At 32.0% G+C, this 21,678-nt stretch overlaps 1 protein-coding gene across 1 annotated transcript in view; it reads right to left on the bottom strand.

Annotated features, from left to right (window-relative positions):
• The window catches only part of Apkc (atypical protein kinase C), a 216,553-nt gene extending 196,673 nt beyond the window's left edge, over positions 1–19,880 (bottom strand). Inside the window, exons 1-2 of the mRNA XM_026639723.2 lie at positions 19,611–19,880; positions 1,750–2,412 (exon numbers count right to left, since the gene is read on the bottom strand). Of these exons, the coding sequence (XP_026495508.2) occupies positions 1,750–2,350 (601 nt within the window). The 5' untranslated portion in view covers positions 2,351–2,412; positions 19,611–19,880. The remainder of the gene's footprint in view (positions 1–1,749; positions 2,413–19,610) is intronic.
• Positions 19,881–21,678: the final 1,798 nt, after the last annotated feature.

Below are 21,678 nucleotides of genomic sequence, written 5' to 3'. Positions count from 1 at the left end.
ATTCACATAATGACACGTTATAGTGGAGTAAACATTCTTTAAACTAGTAGCATGTAACACCTATCGTTATTAAAAATCTTTACATAGTATAAAACAAAGTCGCTTTCTCTGTCCCTATGTCCCTTTGTACGCTTAAATCTTTAAAACTACGCAACGGATTTTGATACGGTTTTTTTTAATAGATAGAGTAATTCGAGAGTTTTGCATATAATACATAGACAATATAGTTAAGTAACACTGATAATTTTAAAAGTTTCTATTGTGATGTCGTAAAAAGACACATTTTTTGCGCTTATATTGCAAACGTTGGCTGTTCACTATGAGATAGATCAAAATAATGTATTGCAGAATTGTACACCTCAAAAATGTCTACAAAAAAGTCTGCGATGGTATATGTCTATCTCTTAAAGATAACCCACAATAAACATTTTTTTATCGTTTACTTTTTACGAGAAATAATGGCTTATTTTCGAAGCGATTTTAAGTAATATAGCATTAATCCTTATCCAATTAGGTACCTTAAATAAATTGTTGATTTAATATTGGTCTATATGGCCCTTTACAGCATATGATTTAAATGAATATTTTCGAAGATATTACAGATTTAAAAATTGCGGAACGTAGCGTTTGCCGGCCGGCCGACCGAGGCGGCGGGAGCGTGCTATAGGCGCGTCGGAGGCCGCGGTTCTCCCTGTAGCACTTTGAATTTAGCAGCGATCGGACGCGGTTATTGTCGGAGCTCTCTAGCGAGGGAAATAACAATCCATACTTCCATACTAATATTATAAATGCGAAAGTAGCTCTGTCTGTCTGTCTGTCTCGCTTCCACGCCTTCACGCCAAAATAGAGTTTGACATTTCGTATATAGGATAGTTTGGAAGACCGTCATTTTTGAAGTTAGAAGCATGAAACTTTATTTTTGAGCTTCTGATTAAAAATGAGTAGATACGTATTTAAGCGTTTCTTGATATTTTAAGCCTAAAGGGAAAAATAGGTGTTAACATTTCGTATTCAGGTTAGTCTGGAAGTCTGTCATTTTGAAGTTAGAAGGTCGAAATTTTATTTTTGGACTACCGATTAAAAATGAGTTGATTCGCATTTAAGCGTTTCTGGATATTCTACCCTAAAGGCTGAAATACACACCAATGTGGTATACAAAGAGGTATTACATTAACGTAACATTTTAAGTTAATTTGTTTATATATTCATATTCTACGCGGGCAAAGCCGCGGATAACAGCTAGTATACGATAAACAGTAATACATTTAGTATTACATTTTATTGATAAATCGCGAACAGTTAAAAATAAGACAATAAATAAAATAATAAGTCCAAAAAAAATATTAACGGAACCATTTAAAGGGATAGAAGATAAGATCGCGACGAACCCAACTAGATTTTACGAGACAATCTCAATCAGAGCGACAGAAGCAATTTGCTACAATTGAAAACAAATAAATGAACGACGCCGCTCCAATTCAACACGCTCAACCTCGACGTTTTGTCAATGATTTTTTATTTTATTTCGATGGACCATTAGATATTTGTTATTGAAAGGTATCAGTGTCGCTTCGTAGAAAGTTACATCAACTTATACTTCATTGTTAAATGCTATGGGAAATATTTTCCAATCATTTGCTTTTCTTTAGAACACAATGACATTAATATACTTATGATAATCATTCTAATGTTGACAAAAACATTAGTATCACTTTCTAAAAAACATATCTTGTTCAGGCAATTACTTACCGTTACGAGATAAAACTCTTCTCAGCATGTGTCCGAAACGGCGCGCACCCATGCATTTCCTCTGTTCACGAGCGGCTTCGTCCATACAATCACTATCGGTCGCTGTATCACCATCACTGTCATTTTCTGACACGAGAGATTCCCGATTGTTAATAGTTTTTGTATCATGCTCATTAAAACTTAAAATAGGTTCGCTTGCACCTAAACTCTTTGGTTCGACACTCCAGTCGTCATCTATTTTTATATCATTAAAAAGATCATCTAAATTTGTTTCTAATAAACCTTTGGCACTACATATCACTTTACATTTGGCATCATTGTGCGTAACTATGGCATCAACACTGGTTGAAAGTCTTTTTTCACTAATAACTGTGTTTGGTTCGTCTTCATATTCAAGTGTCTCTTTTATATTGTCGTGAGTTTTTGTTCGCTGCCTTAAAGTTAACGAACTTTGTGTCATTAATTTCGATGATTTTTCTCGAACATTCTTTTCAGTCAATTCATTTGATATTTGCTGTTGCGGATGGCTTCCGCGGAATATGTTTGAAAGCACGATCATTTTCACTATCTTAAACGTACCAAGGTGAGTTATAAATTCCATCACTGCATTCCTTATTTCACTTTTGGTGCTTTGCACTGAATCAACGCGAGGTAATTTTGTGTCTGATGATAAAATCAATTAAATTGCTAAAAAAGAATATATAATGTTTGCGTATTATTATTTATGATTTAACATAAGTTATGCTTGGTCGTGCTAAACATAAAAAGAAAATAGGTTAATAAATTTTACACTAAGTCCTATCTCAAATTCAAAGTGAGTCAGCTTATCTAAGGTTGAGACTGTTATAGGTGAGGTGGGTGGCAAATCCCATCTGTCACCAGGAATAAAGCGGCATTGTCTGGGCGGCGTCGTGATAAAATTACAGACACGTAAACGTTATCAGTGATACTAAAGCTCCAAGCTCCTACAAGCTCCGTTCTAAAACGGAAGCTGAATATTTTCACTAATATTAAAAAATTCTATGTATACCTAGTACCTTATATAAGTCGTATAATCGTAAATGATAGAGGTCCTTAATATTAAATAATATTTTTTTATAAATTTCTTATTTTAAGCTGATTCTAAAAATTTTAATAACCCAATTATTTTGGTCATTTTCGAAAGTTCAATAAGCGGAAAATTAACACGCTACCAGATTATCAGTAAAACATTTTGCAAACCAATAAAAAATCTTTGCCCGATAAATCTGAATACGTGACAGATCGAAAGGTTACATACTCGTTTTAGGAAATGCTTCGATTAACTTTATCAACGGTAGTCCTAATATGTGTCCGACATAAAGTATTTATAAGATAAAATAACACTTCGGACTATCGAATCAAAGGTTAATTCCGGATTGGTCGGATATAAATATATGAAGACATGGAATCTAGAGTCCGTTAGTGAAAACCAGTAAAATTTTATTTCAGTCCCTTTCCAGACGCAGCAGGAACATTAAAAGCGATCAACCCGTTTCGTTCTATAATACCTCTGTGCTCGATAGCTTGAAAAGTTAAATGGTTTTCTATTCCTTTAAGAATTGTGGAGAAAGCAAGTACCAAGTGTATAGGAACGGATAATACCAAAACAATTGTATAATTTATCGATATTATTCTCCGCTATTTGAACGCAATCTCAGATAACAATTTTGGCTCGCTCGTGCACGATTTCGAATCGTCTGATATAAAATATTCATACAACGATAGACAATCTGAGTTTTCTTAACAATATTATTAGGCTATGGATCTTTTTTAGTTTTTATTTAAAAATAATAAACTAGTTATGCTACACGAATAAAAACTAAAAAGTATCTAATAATTAAACGTTAAATAAAGTAATATTATAATCTAACCAATATATTTTTAAATTTGTACACATAAAGAAACAAGGCAAACATACGTTCCCACAGCTTTAAATAATGCGCTAATCGTTTTGGTACTCAAGCCGAATATTGCCTCTCCAAAAAATTCGCAAGGTCTTCTCAAGGTGATTTTGTTACGTAGACATTAAGCTGTTCACATACGCTCCACTCATAAGTTAAATTAGTAGGTCGAAATTATTATGGCTAACATAAAACAATCAAACTGACATAAAAACAATTTAATTGGTGAAACATCTTTATATAATTATACAATTGTGCGTGTGTTCGTAATTCTTCTTCTCGTAAACAGTTTGAACGATTTTGATTTATATTTTGTAATGATGTGGTCACGTGGGTGGAATTTACCTTTAGATCGACCTGGTAAGATGTTACTATCATGAAGATTTTTTAAAAATTATTTATACTTTGGATTCCTCACAAAAAACATCATATGATTATCATAATTTTTAGGCATCTCTTCATATTTTAGAATTCAATACATATTTGTTATTCATGACCTATTAATCTCTCTTCAGTTAAAAAATAAAATCAAGAGAAAGTCTTTATTTTACCGGTCAGGATGGATAATCCCAATGCTTACGCGTTGTTATGTCGAAGAAATTTACCAATAAAATTAGCAAACAATAATATTTAGCCAAAAGCTATATGTGTGCCAATTAGATTGATAAAAGTCATGTTGGCAATAAATTTGCCATTAATAGTTAACGATCCCCCGCGTATATAGATACCCTAAAAATAACAGTGAAAGTAAAGAACGTTTCATTTTAGCAATTTCCTGATTTCAGTGGAATCTCCCTGGAGGCAGTCGTCTCCAGTTTACGATTCCATCTCGCTCATGGCAGCTCTGATACGGCATGATTGAAACACATTCGGTAATATGTAAAACGTTATTTATATGATAATCTTGAGACTTCACCGAGTACACGTAGTTTTTTTATCTAAAAGCGTATCCATGGTTTTAACAATACAATTAAAATTTAATTGCAATGTTAAAAAGCGAAATTTCGAAATATCAATATATTATTTTATCGATATAAGGCACTCTGCGTATCTTCCAACTGAATGACGAAAACATTATTTCGAAGTTGGAAATAAAAGTATATATGGTTATACTTTTTATAAGTGATTTTTTTTGTGTAAAAAATCAAAGTATTTCACTTATTTAAAGAAAAAAATCCTAGCGGGATAAAAATATACAGTACCATCGTATAAATCTAGCACTTTTAAGACGTTCTTGTTAAGTTGTATCTAAGTAGGTCACATTGAGAGCTTGTTAAGGCAAACAAAAAATAATCTGCTCGAAAAGGGGTACAAAGCAAAAGTTAAAATAATCATAATTAATCTCTCGCATATGTGTGTACCAAAACACGAATGCATCTTTATGCCTTCAATCATAGAAAGGCAACACGTTAGCGTCATATTGACTTTATAAAAAATGTTAAAAATTTCAAAAGGCCGTAATGTCTACGTGCAATGGTGACCGTTCACTATTGGGTGACCTATTTGCTCGTCCATCGGAAAAAAAGCCGGATAGAAATCAAGCAGGGTATCAATGGCTTTACGTACTTTATGAGACACGAGAATGTAACTCTGCCAACTTTATTAATCCAAGTAGGATCTGAGAATTATTTAACAGCTAAACCTAAGAACCTATTTTAACCCGTACCGGAAGCTAGGTAGAACGTCGGAATCTATGAAACAGTCCCTTATATGCTTATTGCCAAGAACACACCTTGGAAATCTTTCGCGCACAGCGTGATACCTTAGAGTTATGCAGATAGTTAACGACACGGGACATTTTCATTGAAGCCGTTCATCGCATTATTGTGCGGTCATTCAAAGTAAAAATCACCTTTATTCAAGTAGATTATTAAAGACACCTTTGAATCGTAATCATACAACATTGAATTAAATAAATCTTACCTAGGTCGGAATTTAGAAGTGAGACGAACCGGTAAGAAATTGCTTATTTATTCAATTACTTAAATAAAATTATATAAATTTACATCACACACAATAAAATTTATACATATGTATATATTAAGTAAGGAAATCAATGATTACTAACGTCACGGTTTTTAATCATCTGTAAGTCTTATCTATTAATGTTTTTAAGCATTATATTATATTTATTAAGAGGCAAAGTTAAACAAATCTTCATTAAATTGCCGTTTTTTAGATATGTCGCTGGAGTTATAATTACTGTGCTATAAGTAACAAACGTTTCTAATAAAAAATAATATCAAGCAAAATATTCCTACACATATAAACTATCTTTAAATACAATAAAAACATCCAAAAACTATAATGTTAGTCGACGTCATAAATCATGCGTTATTTGCGGAGGTAGGACTCGAACGTGAAATCACTTTGATCTAACATCCTTTGGTGTTCAAGAGTTTACAATTTTCAAATTTAGCAGTTTAGCTTTATCTGCGAAACGAAATTGTCCGGTTATTTTGATACATCGTCATTGTCAATGACAAAGGCTCTTTAGACAACTTGAAGACTCAAAAATAGAAACCAAATCGAAAATTTCGTGTCATTGAATATCTTTATACTTCATGTTTTAAATTTAGAAAAAAACACTCGTATTTCGGCAAAATCATCATACGGTGATGGTCCTCTACAAGAGACATCAGCTTTCGACTTTCATAAACAAACAATAAGAACTGTGTATAAACATTATGATTATTATATTCAACTACAGTGTGTCAGCGGCTTAGCTCGCGATGCTAGTTAAGCTATTTTCACACCGGATACGGCTAGCGATCCATGACCGAGCGTCTCGTTACTTTGTCAGAAATAACGTTGTGTACATCTAGTACTACATTTGTCAAATGTATAAAATAAACACAAGATAAATGTGCACAAACATCCGTATTAGGCTGTTAGTTTGATTCATACATAGATGTTATTTTAGAAAGCATACTTTCAATATATTTGAAATCTGTGATTCGTATTAAAATTAAATAGATATAATGTATATCTATATCGTTTAATAAGAGTATTATAAACATGTTAAACGTATTATTCAAGAAATCGACCGAAGTTTTTTTTTTAATGTGGTCGATGAAACTCAGCCCTTGGAATATTTTATATTTAAATGTGTCTGTCAGTATGATAGAGTATTCAACAGAATAACACAGTATTGTGGGTTGATTGAAAAAATGTGTAAAAAATATCATATTATTATCTAATACTTAAATATTGAATCCGACGCTCAATATATATTTAATACTGTTGTATTACAGATTACTGTTAGATTAATATTTTTATATGATATTAAACAATTACAAAAAAAACTTACTTCATAACATTTAAAAATAATTGGTTTATACGATATATTTATCGACGAATGAAATATCTGAAAACATCTAGATGATTTTGATTAACCCAAATTAACTGACCCATGAACACCCTGGATCTGTAGCCTTATAAATTACTCAAGCTAACCAAAGAAGCAGTCAGAGATATACTAAACTGTAGATTAACTTTACTTTAAATCTACAGTTACATACATGTTACTTAGGGTAAGACGTAAAGAAAATTTACTCTATCTATAAAGAACTATATTGAACTAAAACCTTCGAATAACATATCGATATATTTCCTCAATCATTAATACACATCAAAATCACTATTTGGAATGTAGTCACTTTATTGGGCTAAATCAGCACAGGAGGTCTGAGCAATTGCGGCCAATTATCGCAGCAGATATTAAGGTCCTAGATACAGTCAGTTCTTCGATGAATTATAGACTAAAATGAAAAAAAATAAACAATATAAACTCGCTAACAGAATTTAATTTTATGTATATGTTGAGTTTTCATTGGAGATAAGATTAATAAACTCATGTTTTTAAGTGAGATGAGACTATGAACTAAATAGTATGTTTTTAAAACTAGTAAATGTTCGCGTGGTTTGTAATGTTTTTTTGTAAATAATCGCCATAATTGTACTATGTTTACAACTCAAATAATGGTCGCGAATGCATCAAAGAACGATACATTAAATGTTTACACATGAGCCAACATAGTCACATATCAATCAACATAAAATATACATTGATATAAATTAATGATTATTAATTGATAATATGAGCCGAGATGGCCCAGTGGTTAGAACGCGTGCATCTTAACCGATGATTTCGGGTTCAAAACCAGGCAGGCACCACTGAATTTTTATGTGCTTAATTTGTGTTTATAATTCATCTCGTGCTCGCCGGTGAAGGAAAACATCGTGAGTAAACCTGCATGTGTCTAATTTCAACGATATTCTGCCACATGTGTATTCCACCAACCCGCATTGGAGCAGTGTGGTGGAATATGGTCCAAACCTTCTCCTCAAAGGGAGAGGAGGCCTTAGCCCAGCAGTGAGAAATTTACAGGATGCTAATGATTATTAATTCATAATTAGATGAACCCGCGGCATCGACCGAAGAGTTCAGTTCAGTCTGTAATTAAATCATAAAATAACTTGCAGACAAACCCTAATCTACAGCTTACCTTTTAACTTTCGAAGGATTAAAACCCTATTTCCGTCCTTGGGGTTCAAGCTTGTTTACAAACAGAGTTACTTTCGCACTTATAATACTAGTATATATAACACAAAAAAAAATAATTAAGGAAGTGATTACTTAAACAATGCTGTATCTTATTTGTTTCAAAATAATAAAATATCAAATCAATGAGGATAGAATGAGAGCAATCAGATTAACTAAGCACTCGTTAAACAACATTCATACTTTTGGTAAATAATGTAATATTCAAATTGTAAAAACGAAAGTGTATATTATCATTACTGCATCCAAATTAAACATTCTATTGAATTGAGTCCATTGTCCTTATCTGACACATTAATCATTAAACAAACGTTGTATTAAATGGAAATAAAGCGTATATCTTGTTTAATTGCAGTCATTATATCATCTAAATTTATTTCAAAAACTTTATTACAAATAATATTACATTTTGATTTATGTTGTTTATTTTATAAATTTCATCAAAAAGATTGATAAATTAATAACATGATAGATTACACGAATAAAAATGATATATATTTTTTTCACAACCTTACTTGAAACCAAGTCAAAATATATATAAAATATAACATTATTTACGTACTAAAATATATCAATTGAATCACATTTTCCCTTACCTATTTCCAATAAAAAAATAAACATACTAAATTAGTAATACCACGCAAATGACTCACTGCGTAGCAAAGGCATTCCCCTTAGTTACATAGAAGGGTAGAACCATATATCCAGCACTCTACTCCATTGCAGATTAACGTATATAAACGTGTGGGAGCTTTTACAGGCCGATACATAAAAGTACGGTCACACTATTTCAACGTCAAACAAGAATTGTAAACATAGCACTAAGAAAACTTAGTAACGTTCTTATAAGTATTTTAACCTATTATTCGGTTAATTTAAAATGAATATAACTTGGTATAAAACTGGGAAAAAATAAATACATATAAGAAATGAATGAATATTGCCACGAGACACTCGTTTAGAACGAAGTTGCTCCCGCTATACATTATGTAATGAATAACAGTTGCAATAAAATTAAAAATTAACAGCGTTTGAGAATAATTAAATTCCAAGACATAAAATGGTTATTATGATCCCGTATGAATTAAAACTAAGGTATAACGAAGGAGGTATGACGCTTTATGCCAGTCTACTGTAAGCCATCTAAAAGAACTTCGTTCCAAATACGAAATTTTGGACAATTTATTCGTTTACTAATAAAACAATGTCTTGGTGTATCCCCATCTTAATATCTAACATATTAAAATAAATTGGTACATTAGCCGTGTGAGTTATTCGTCGCGACATGGGAGAGGGCATCTTGATTGTTGACGTCATCCTTGATTAGAACGAGAGGGGACACAAATCCATATACGAGAGTTTATAACCTTACCATTCTAATAAAGGATGCTAGCATTATAACTCGAATCATTGTTGTTTGAAAAAGTTTATTGAATTGTGCTATTAATAATAATTGAATTTCACGAGTTGGGCACAGCTTGCTTCAATTGGACGTTTGATATCAAAACACATTATTTGCCTCGTTGCCCTTTTATTTCACGGGACAAAAATTATATGTATAAGCAAGTAATAGACATTAAATTTGACTAAAAGTCACATTCATTCAAACCAAGAACATACATTTTGAAGTATTTAAAGCTATACTTAGTATAGTATCTAAAAATTCTTCCTTCAACACACAATAATAATAAAAAAATTATTTATACTAATATTATAAATTCGAAAGTAACTCTGTCTGTTACCTCTTGAAGCTTTAATCGCTGAACCGATTTAGATGAAATTTTATATGGAGATAGTTTGAATCCAGGGGATGGACAAAGGCATTTTTTAATTCATTTCTAGAAGGCGTAAAATGGTAACGGTTTGTGTGATATAGGTAAAGTTTTATAAACTTCGCGCGGGTAAAGTCACAGGTTCAGCTAGTATGATATATTAATTAAATTGAACGAAGTACAGAAAAAAAAACACGCATGTGTGTAAGGACTGTCTATTCTTTGTAATTGTTCCGTTTCCTTTGTATTCGGATATCCTCCCTGGAGGTCAAAGTAATTCGGAGTTCCTTTATTGTATATAACAAGGGTCAACGCGTTTATTGAATAAAATACAAGTGTTTTTACAACATTTATCAGCAAACGAAAATAATTTAATTTTAACATTGACAACTGTTACCTTTTTTTTCTTGTTAATAATTTTATCTTAAATTAATAAATACAGAAGCTTCGTCTAATATTTTTTTTTATGTTATATAGGTAGGCAAACGGGCCACCCGATGCCAAGTGGTAACCACTACCCATAGACATTAGTACTGTAAGAAAAAATAATAGTTTCTCTTACTATTAATGCAACACAAACCTTGGCAACTAAGATATTATGTCTCTTGTGCCTGTAGTTACACTGTCTCACTCACTTCCAAACCGGAACACAAAGATACTCAGTACTGTTGCCTTAGAATATATGAGTTAGGTTAGGTTAGCCTTGTTTAATTATAACCCTACCCAAAAAAGGCTACAAAATCCTACCACCAAGAAAGTTACTGTTTCTTCAATCTATTTGTTTATTGATTCGCGCAATTTCCGAGTTAAAGGGACCAGCTGAAAACCAGTGCTCTGTTTCGTCTCAGCTATACTGAACTCTGATTATTCGTGGAATTTAATTTTGTGTTTATTTGTTTAGTTCTCTAGTGTATGGCAATAAAAAAACATCCTTCATTTCTTCAAAGAATTAACTGTAAACTAAACTAAACTGATATATTATAAATGCCGAAGTAACTCAGTCAGTCTGTCTGTTGCTCTTTCCCGGCCATACCACTGAAGCGAATTTGATGAATTTTTGTATGAAGCAAGCTTGAACTCCAAGGAAGGACATAGGCACGACTAACTCCTACAATACGAACGAAGCCCCGGGGTACAACTAGTTACCTATATTTAACGAAAATATCTATGAAACAGAAAATCAAATATGTCATTAAATTAAATGATTTGTGTAATTAAATAAATAACATTGCATTCGACAAAAAAGGCGGTTTCGATACGCGAGTATTTGCTCGAGTGCGTACGACCGGTCCTTGTGGGCCCGATTTTTTAACATCAAACGTTCTATGTATTTAACTGGCATTGTACCCAATGTTAAACACAATTATTAACACGAAAACTTTGTTATTACTTCCTAAATTATAGTACGGTATTGATAGCAGCATGTTAAAAATTAACAAATAATATTTCCTTCTAAACACTTCAATGTAACTGGCGAATGTTTTAAATTAAACTAAATTACCGCACTAACTAACTCAAGTAACGCATGATGAAATAATCCAAATTTTATAAGAAACTAATCTACCATTTGTACCTGAATACGCAATAAATATCCCAAAGTATTTCAATTTAGTAAAACGACAAATGCCTCAAGCCGACTGCCAATGAATTCTACAATAACAGATTTATCTGATTAACGTCTCACATCGTTTCATTGTTTCTTGATTTAAATTAAATGGCAATAAGCTAAAAATAAACGAAAATAATTTATAGAAAGCTGTCAAACGTTCACATTACTCACTTTCTCTTAAGTACGACAGTCTAGATCGTGTTATACCTAGAACCCTGATTCCGTCTCTAATAAATACCATAGGAGGGAAAGTGACACAAACACTGCACGCATGGAAATCAAGTGATGCAGAACTCAAGTCGTTAAGTCAATTTGAACTTTATATCAATATCATAAGATATAATTTAGAATGTCGCAATGTCTTATGTGACATGGATTTTATTTCAACGCAATAAGGATCAAATTAGATTGACGGAATAGATATTTCGGCCTTGAGTGAAAGTAATCGCGGAACACATGGTCGTTTGTTGTAAGATTTGACGGTTGACTGTAAACATGTTATAATAGTCGATTATGGACACAATTGTATCTCGAAGTCATTAAAATTATCAAATTATTCGTTAAGTAGGTAACTTCTTTCTGCAACGGTATGTGGAAAATGTGAAAGCGGATTTAATTGTAACACGCGTGTAAATAAACTTGTTATAATTTACTTTTAAAGATATTTATTTTTAAATACCGATCGAAATTCTAGGCCATTTAAAAACAAAATTGTATGCACTCACATCGATTTTAACAAAAAAACGTTATCATGTGAAATAAAAATAAAATCAATGATAATTACGCAAAAGCCTAGATTCTATATCAAACACAATTAAGTCTACAGCAGTGTTTTTAATAAATGTTGAAATCTCGTAAATAAAAAAAAAAAAACTTTCTTGTTCAGCAACACCCTGAGGTAGCACTTCATAATTCGTTACCCACAGGGATTAATCAAACCTCTTTATTTAACAACCGTTAAGCATGAAAGCGTTAAAATTCGCGGATTTTCTTAACGACCAAAAAAATATACATTTTGAAATGAAATCTTTAATTGAATAAGACGATCTATTACAAATATTACAATTCGAGTTATTCGTAATTCAATTAATATTACCTCTCTTTGATTATGTCAAAGTATATCGTTGTGTTGCAAACAAAAAAAAAAATTCATTAAATTAAAAAAAAACTCATCAGTCATAAATAGGCTAACTTCTCGTTTCTTTGAATATTCAACTATTGTTAGCGGAGGTCGTATGTAAAATTTAAGTTACACTTTAACCTCGAAAAGACGTATGTTACCTTGTTTATAAATTATTTACGAAACATACATAGGAAATAACATTTCACAGTTTTTAAATTATCCTGTAAAATAATTGTAATTTTATATACTTTTTTTTTTTCACTAAGAGTTACGATATTTTCAATCCTAATTCAAACTAAACCTTTACAGTTTTCTTGTATTTCAAATGCGTGTTCCAAACTATCCTTCTATAATATATATAAAAACTTTTTTCTGTTTCCTAACTGAAAAACTACCAAACCAATATAAATAAAAAATACACCAGCAGTTTAACATACATGGCAGAGAACGCCTGCCGACGGTCTGATTATATTTATATGTAATAAACGTTCGAAATTAGATGACAATATTTACATAGTCCTTTCGAAATATAGAACGAGTACTCGTTATATATTTTATGTCTGCCTTTGTGTCATCGCAGCGCCTAATGGCAGCGCTTTGTTATCGCGCCGCGCCATGACGCCGAGCGATTTGAATTTCTTTCAATTGAAAAATTTTCCACGCGTTCTCTCATAATCTAAAGGTTTTGCTCTTTGTTCGTTTTGACATCGGGATTGTTTATATATATATATATATATACAGGGTTATTGGTAACTCGACGTATTCCCGTTAGGAGGTGATAGGGGTGACTATTTGCGATAATTTCAACCGCCATATGCATGATGCAAAAGTGAACCATTGTTGAGTTATCACGTTTTTTAGATTTTTTCAAAATAAGTCAAAATCGCAACTTCTAAAATTTATTTAAAAAAAAGGTTCGATTAAAATCTACTTTTTTCTTCTGATTTATAAAAACGATTAAACACTGGATATGTTCAATATTTAAACAATAATTATCGGTCCAAATTTAAAAATTCGAGACGGAAAACCATATTAATTCAATATTTTTTTTATTTTTTTCCCTCAAATATGCCTGAAAAACAAAAAAAACATTATGAAACTTGTTCTGCAGATTATTTTAAAAACATAATCGTTTAATTAGCTTTCCGAAAATGTATAAAAACTAGGAATTTATTTCAAAGCAACCGAAATAAAATGATCAGAAAGGACGCTGGTGGAAATTCGTATTCGAACATGACCGAATTCGTACTAAAGGTCGCTCTTTAAAATTCCCACAAAATTGATTTAAAATAATAACCAATGTAAAAAAACTTACTTATTCACTTAACTTACTTACTTAATACAAATTTAAATTAAATTTAGATTCATTAACAGTTCAGTAGCTAAGTTACAATTATACTATTTATTATAAAACCAATTATTATACAGTTATATTATTATAGTTCTACTAAGTATAAGCTAACGTTGAAATTAAACCAAGTCGTCACTATGTATGAAAAAAAAAAAAATAAAGCAAAGAGGCTTCTTCATAAATACTGTTGTTATATTACAACCATACTAGATTACTTATTATTTATACATGTGATTTTAGAATTAAAAATAAACACTCATTATGATACAAAGACAAAAGAATCATCGTCATCCTCAATTAAATTATTAAACTTTTATTATTTTCCGGCGGAAATCGCGAGCTATTTTTATTGAAATATAAAATGTATGTAAATTAAACTGTGTTCACACGAGACAATTTTAGTAGATCTACAATTGATACAACTAAAATGGGCTCCAATTTTTTTTTCTTATATTTCATATCAAATAAAAATATAACTAAATTTAAGCAAGCTCACAAGAATATTACATTATTAAGCTAAATTTAAAGTTACCACGATAAATGACTTTTCCGACAATTAAATTACATAGGTAACTAAATTATTAATTCATTTTAATTTTTTTTTGTTGATCAACAAACGTTGGGCTATTCAAATACAACCGTGTGAACGCGCAATGTTAACTTGCAAACAAGTACAAACTCTGATTCAGTTCCTTTGTTATAGCTCTCTAATAGCACCAAAGCATAATATGTCAAGAACTGAGGCGAGTATGTTGTAACAAAAAAAAAACCATTTAATATAATACTTTTTTTTAACAAATAGATAGGCAGACTAGTCAATTGGCCACACCGAATTTGACGATGAAGTTTTTTTCTTTTCAATAAAAGAAATATTAATTATCCGTTACAATGCCAATATGACACTAACCTTGAGAATTAACATAGTTATATCTCTCTCGCTTTTCAAAACGGAACACAACAATACCTAGACGGGCTTACACAAACCCTACTACAAAGTCATAAACAAAACCTAGGCAACAGAAATATTTAATTTCAAACGTAAAACATCAACAGTTCCGTGACTCGAATTTATTTGTTTATTTAATTATGCTGTATTCTATATACCCAATGAAATTTAAACTGCCTTACTCTTTGTCTCCTCATCATAATTTTGATGATTTTGTTTTTCGTCCAAATTCGGATTTCAAAAGCATTAAAAAAAAATAAAAAAATAACCGGAATAATATTGACTGAGATTCAAAGTTATTTGCGTAAAACATTACACAAATGTAGTATATTTATTGGTCGAGGTACAGGTTAGGCGATCTGATAATGCACTCTGATAGGAGTTGTTCACGACTCAAACAGGTTTGTATGAGAAAAAACCGTTGATAAATCAGCTGTATATTGCTTTACTTAAAACTTTGCGATACGATTAAATTTCAACAAAGGGGTTCCTGCACTTATCTAACACTAAATTAATGTACCAGAAATAATTAATACACAAAAAATACTCATTGATCTAAGTATAAAAGACAGACTTATCCTTGAAAACATTTCTTTTAAACACCCAAGAGGGAAAAAAATAGATAAATAAAATGTAATTTACAGTGTAATGTTGAGATCAGATATTTTTTATAGATTTTTTATTAAATTCTGATTAACAAATCGAAATAGATTTAAATTTATATAAATACGCAAAGACAAAACAGTGAAGCCGTGATATTGTGTAAGAATTAACTTCGTATCTCATTCGTGAATTGTTTACAACCGAATTACGGTGACATGCGTATCCTAATATTTTATGACTTCTAATCAATGTCGCTTATAATATTCTGACATATCACACCCGTGTTCTACGGTGAGTTTCGAAATTCTTCTTCCAGAATACCTCTCTTGAACCTTTTTCTTCTCTATTTGTCAATATCGTCTTGTTTGATACATAGACGAGCTTTAATTATAAACGTTTATTGATATAAAAATAAATATTCGAAACAAGAAAATTCAAATTTTCACGATTGATTATGATCGAATATCGACACAGACAGTAAACACTATATTAAGAAATTACCTTAAGAAATATATTAAGAAATTTCTACAATCTGTTCTATTTACTATAAATATATACAAAGTTCGTCACGTGGTTCTCTAAACAATTTGTGTTTATAAAAATAAAACTATAAAAATCCGACTATTAATTCCTATAAATTACGGTAACATGCGTTTTATTCACCAGTATTTATATAGATGGCTGATAAGAAGGGCGTTACATTTGAACGTGATAAAAAATATAATATTAAATTAAGAAATAGAATCGATTCGATCGTCGAATATAAACGATTAATTTAGTAATAAATTTCCAAACTAAATTACACCGTATTTAACTACTTCCTTAACTTAATAATTAGGAACAAAGAGAACCAGTTGTTGGTACATGTTTATTGAGTGGCCCGCATCTGTATGAGTCATACACGAACGAGATAAAACATACAAATATATATATATATATATATAAGTTGATGTTGGTATAAAGTGACAGCCTGTATATATATGTGCTGCTGCTGGCAGATTTACATGTGGAAGATATTCATTCGTCACGTGCAAGTTTCATAATTTAAATTCAAGTACGAAATCAATTATAAAAACAAATTAAGTACATGAAAGTTGCTGATGCAATCTAACTTTAAGTATTACGTGTTCTCAAATAGTACTCAAACAGTGACGACGTTAGACATTGGTCTAATAGTGAATGCACTATGAACCAAATGTTCACGTGTCATCTCTGTTACATGTGACGTTGACAGAACATGCGCTCAACTAGCGTGGATACAGAATAGAAAAAAAAAAACTTACATGTGTATTTTAAGACAAATTCCCGACAAGAGTGAAATGGCAAATTACGAATTGATTATTATAAGACAATGATATTAGATATGTAAATATATTCGCTTTATAAAAAATATTTTAATCACCTTGATGCCTGATATATAATACACATACTAAATAATAACAATCCACTTCGATCAAGTCAATGTCAACAGAAATTGACTTTTGATAATAAACGTTGGAAGGTAATCTATAGCTCATATCCATTTTCTAACATTACATCACATTAGCTGCCTGTAAATTTCTCACTGCTGGGCTAAGGTCTCCTCTCCCTTTGAGAAGGTTTGGAGCATATTCCACCACGCTGCTCCAATGCGGGTTGGTGGAATACACATCTGGCAGAATTTCGTTGAAATTAGGCACGAGATGAATTATAAACACAAATTAAGCACACGAAAATTCACTGGTGCCTGCCTGTGTTTATTTGGAAATCCTTTTCCCTTGACAAACCTATACCATATGGTTATTTGTTTATAGAATTAGAAACTAACAATCAAATATTCGATCAGACGTTAAGCTGAACAATTTTCCATATCAATAGTAATCAGTTTATATTATAAAATATGATAATGTTACGATTAAAAAATCATTATATATTTACCATATAATTTATTAATACTAATTAAACAAACTTATAGTTTCATTTGTGAACAGATATCATATACGAGTCGGCCGCCACCTATCGTAAATTGATAATATTAGATATGACAAAAACATCCACACGAGTATCAACAGCATATGTGTATAGTTTCAACTCAATCTTACGCGAGACAAAGAAACATTCATTTCTATATACAAGTATTAAACACTAAGGTTAATTCTAAACGTAGATTGCGGGTTCAAGACCAAGACCCAGTCAAGATCCACTGAGTATTCGTGTACTTAATTTTTATTTAATACATCTCGTGTTCGGTGGTGAAGGAACCCGTCGTGTATAAACCTTCATATTTTTAATGAAACACCGCCACAAATTTATCTAAATTGTATTAGAGCAGCATTATTTTTTTTATATATTATATATACAGACAGACGGACAGATGGACCACCTTATGGTAAGTGGTCAGCACTGTGCATAAGTATTGGCGCTGTACGAAATATTACTCATTCTATATGTACTCTACTCATATATATATATGTAAGTATATAGAAAAGAAAAATGGAGAAAGTCGATTATTGTACTCAGTGGAAAATTTACAGACTTTGCATTTAATTTATATATGTATATAATATATTATACATTTAAAGATAAACCAACGATGTACATTTTATTTATATAAATCTTACATTTTATTGTCATATAAATATTTGAAAAACAGTGTTATACACACAGACAAATATAAATAAATATGTTATCATTTTGATATTCAAAATGAACCTGGATCAATGACGGTTCAATAGCCCTTTTAACAGATTACATACTTAAATTAAGTGTATTTTAATTTTATTTATACAACACGATTGAAATACTGAGTGCGATATTTTTTTTTAATATGACCACAAAGACTTGTTATATATAAATCAAAATGCAATTCGATCAAGAATCACCTTAACGGCTCGCGAATAATTGTGTTACCGAGTAAAGAATATGCATTTTCATGCATATTCCGTGTATACATAACAATAGCCGACTGTCAAAGCAATTCGATGCAAGGCCAGATACTTATCAAAAGTCGTTACATAATTTAAAAAAGTCTATTTCAAAAAGGAATTATTACACATAGCTAGAATGATACTAGGCTATATCATATGGATGAATTTTGTTACTATTATTATAAATGCGAAAGTAACTCGGTTTGTCTGTTTGTTGATCTTTCACTGCCAAACCACTGAACTGAATTTGATGAAATTTGTTATGACATGGCTACTTTTCTATTCTTAGCCCCTAAAACGCGAGCGAAACCACAGACCAAAACAAGTATATTACAAATGCGAAAGTTAGTTTGTTTATTTGTTACGCTTTCACATCTTAACTAATCAACCGATTCTCATGAAATTTATCGGGGCACAGGATATTATGGAGTTATTGAGTTATATTTTTTAAAGCGCTTTAAATCTGCTCAAATCGTTAGAAGTTATAATAGTTTAAGAAAACAGTACACGAGCGAGCTGTTAGCAGAGATTTAACACTTTTTGTAATCAGAAGGTCAACTTGGTACGTATTTATTATATCTAGTCAGCTGCATAAAGGCTCTTGCAACGCGTACCAAACAACATTGATAATTTCTCATCAACTATTTCAGTTTAGATAACGGCATGAGAGAATTCATTCTGTATGCATAGCAAACTGTACACAATTAGGATTCAACGAACTCGTATATCTATGGCAACTATATATTGATACCGATTCAATTCGAACACGGACGATTTTAATCCAAAACACGACACGACTTGCAAACATTACGCCGGTTATTTAGCGGTACAAAACAAACACTTAAACAATACGACTCAATTCTCTTATCTGGGAGCATGTTTAATAAAACCCGTGACGGAAAGTGGGTGAAATTTTGAAGACCGGTACAGCGTGATGTGGGTCAACCGCGGTATTATCTCAGACACCGGACCGGCCGGACCGTATAAACAAAAGCAGAAACAACGTGCCGCGTCGAGAACGTTGCGCAAAACAACGCTATCGATCAAAAACAAACACAAAACCACCTCGCCGGTCGCACTGCGAGCCGTTGACGTCCCGGACGATACGATCGCTGTCGAGGTCAACGCTTCCATTCTGGCCACACTATTCACGTAATCACCAACGAAACATATAAATACGGCACTCGCGAACTCCACGTTCACTGCATCGGCGCGGACATTACAAAATGCGAAATTGTCACCGACGACGGCTCGGTCGCCGCCGCGATCGAGCACAGATGGCGCATTGGCGCGCGAAAAACACGCGTACGCGCAGAGATTTTCACAACGACACTGTTTCGAACGTTTCTCGAGCGATGCGAGCGGAGTCAGAGCGGAGCCGCCAATTAGACGTCACGGCCTTCATCGATCATTAAAATGGAAATATCATTCAAAGTTGGAACAATGACCTCAGTTGTTTTACATAATTTAAAAACAAAGCCTAAATAATAAGTGTAACGATATAATTATCGCAAATTATGAATAATTGCTTTATCGTTCGTCCGAGATGACGATTGGCCAAGGCTAGTAATAATGTCGGGTATAAACTGGATCGTAATTTTTATGAGCAGTTGAAATTGGCGCGGGACGGGGAAACGTCACGGGATCGGAACAACGAAGCCCGCATAGGCGCGGACGTTGCCCGACTACATCAAATATTTGCGCCAACGTATGTTCAAAATTATTTTGAATTGCATGTACCTAGGAATAAAGCATTTATTTAAAGACGAGATAAGTTTTACTTGTATATTAATGCACTGCAACGAAAGCCAACTTAGGCTCAATACCATAAAAGGATTTGGATAGGAGTTCAAAGCGAGCTTAGATCTACCGAACGAGTTACACGGCACATAATGGTATTACCCGTCACAGCTAAATCGCTGACTAAAATCAAAGAACTGTAATGTAATGTACGGAGGCTTTCACTATCCTTTGAAACCAATCTTTAGAAAGAGCTTTCAGTAAATTAAAATTGTGCTTCAATTTTTTTTTTATAATGTATCTTTAAAATCTCTTGCTGTATCTATGTGTGTTTTGTCTGTTGTCATTATTATTATTATGTAAGCTAGTTCCTTTCAACGTTAAATTTCTATCGTCGGATATATAGAGAAACTAACTTTGAAAACAGTAAATACTTAATAAAACTCTAAACACTGTCAGACTAAGTCACACATATTAAAAAGGTAAAAAAAGAAAATGAAAAATGGTGATAAAATTAAATGTTTACAAATAAAAGTCATAAAAAAAAGAAATGAGATGAAACGTCCCGACCGGTCCTAGCCACGTCGGCCAATCTCAAGTGAGACCTGCCTACACCTACTACAGTGTACTAGTGAGTGCACAAACACAGATGAACTCTCTGTTCCCTCACTCCTCCTCACTAATTCGGCCACAGCCAGAAAGAGTTTAGATGCAATACCAACGTGCGTTCCGAGGCACGGAAATGTGTGAACCCAGAACCTCGGAATCGGGACCTTAGAAGAGGGAGTTAGAAACGTAAAAGATCCTTTAATTTCTTTAATCGTCTCTTCTAAGGTGAAGTAGGTGGTCCTTGTATTGAGATAAATTTATATATATTACTATCTATATATTTTTACTAAAATCAAGACATTCAGGTCAACTCAACTTTGTCATTAATCAAATGGACAGAGTTCTGACCTTTAACACATAGGAATGCACCGTTGAATAAAACTATATTAGTTCTGACTACTCTTCCAAGATGTGAATTCTAAGAAGAATCTTTAAGTAATTATGCTGTTACTATCAACATAAACAAAATGCTTATCCATCTTGTTAACTTACACGGAACAATAATAATCTATACCAAGACTATTTAAGTTATTATAAAGTTGAAGAGTTTGTTTTGTTAAACGCGCTATCTCAGGAACTACTGATCCGATTTGAAAAACTCTTTCAATGTTAGAACTAACATTTATTGAGGAAGGAAGTTTCAGTCAAAAATGCCGAAAAAAACAATCGGAAATTATTCCATTTGATAGATTATGTTACGATTTCTGGCAAAAATCATGTATAACTGAATTGTTTTCCTATAAAATTTCTTAAAAATAGTCCGCGGAATCATATCTTTTAAATT

Source organism: Vanessa tameamea, chromosome 17 (genome assembly GCF_037043105.1).
Source record: "Vanessa tameamea isolate UH-Manoa-2023 chromosome 17, ilVanTame1 primary haplotype, whole genome shotgun sequence".
In the NCBI taxonomy this organism is placed as follows: domain Eukaryota; kingdom Metazoa; phylum Arthropoda; class Insecta; order Lepidoptera; family Nymphalidae; genus Vanessa; species Vanessa tameamea.
The sequence above is the reverse complement of the archived record's forward strand: the minus strand, read 5'-3'. Positions and strand labels throughout refer to the sequence as shown.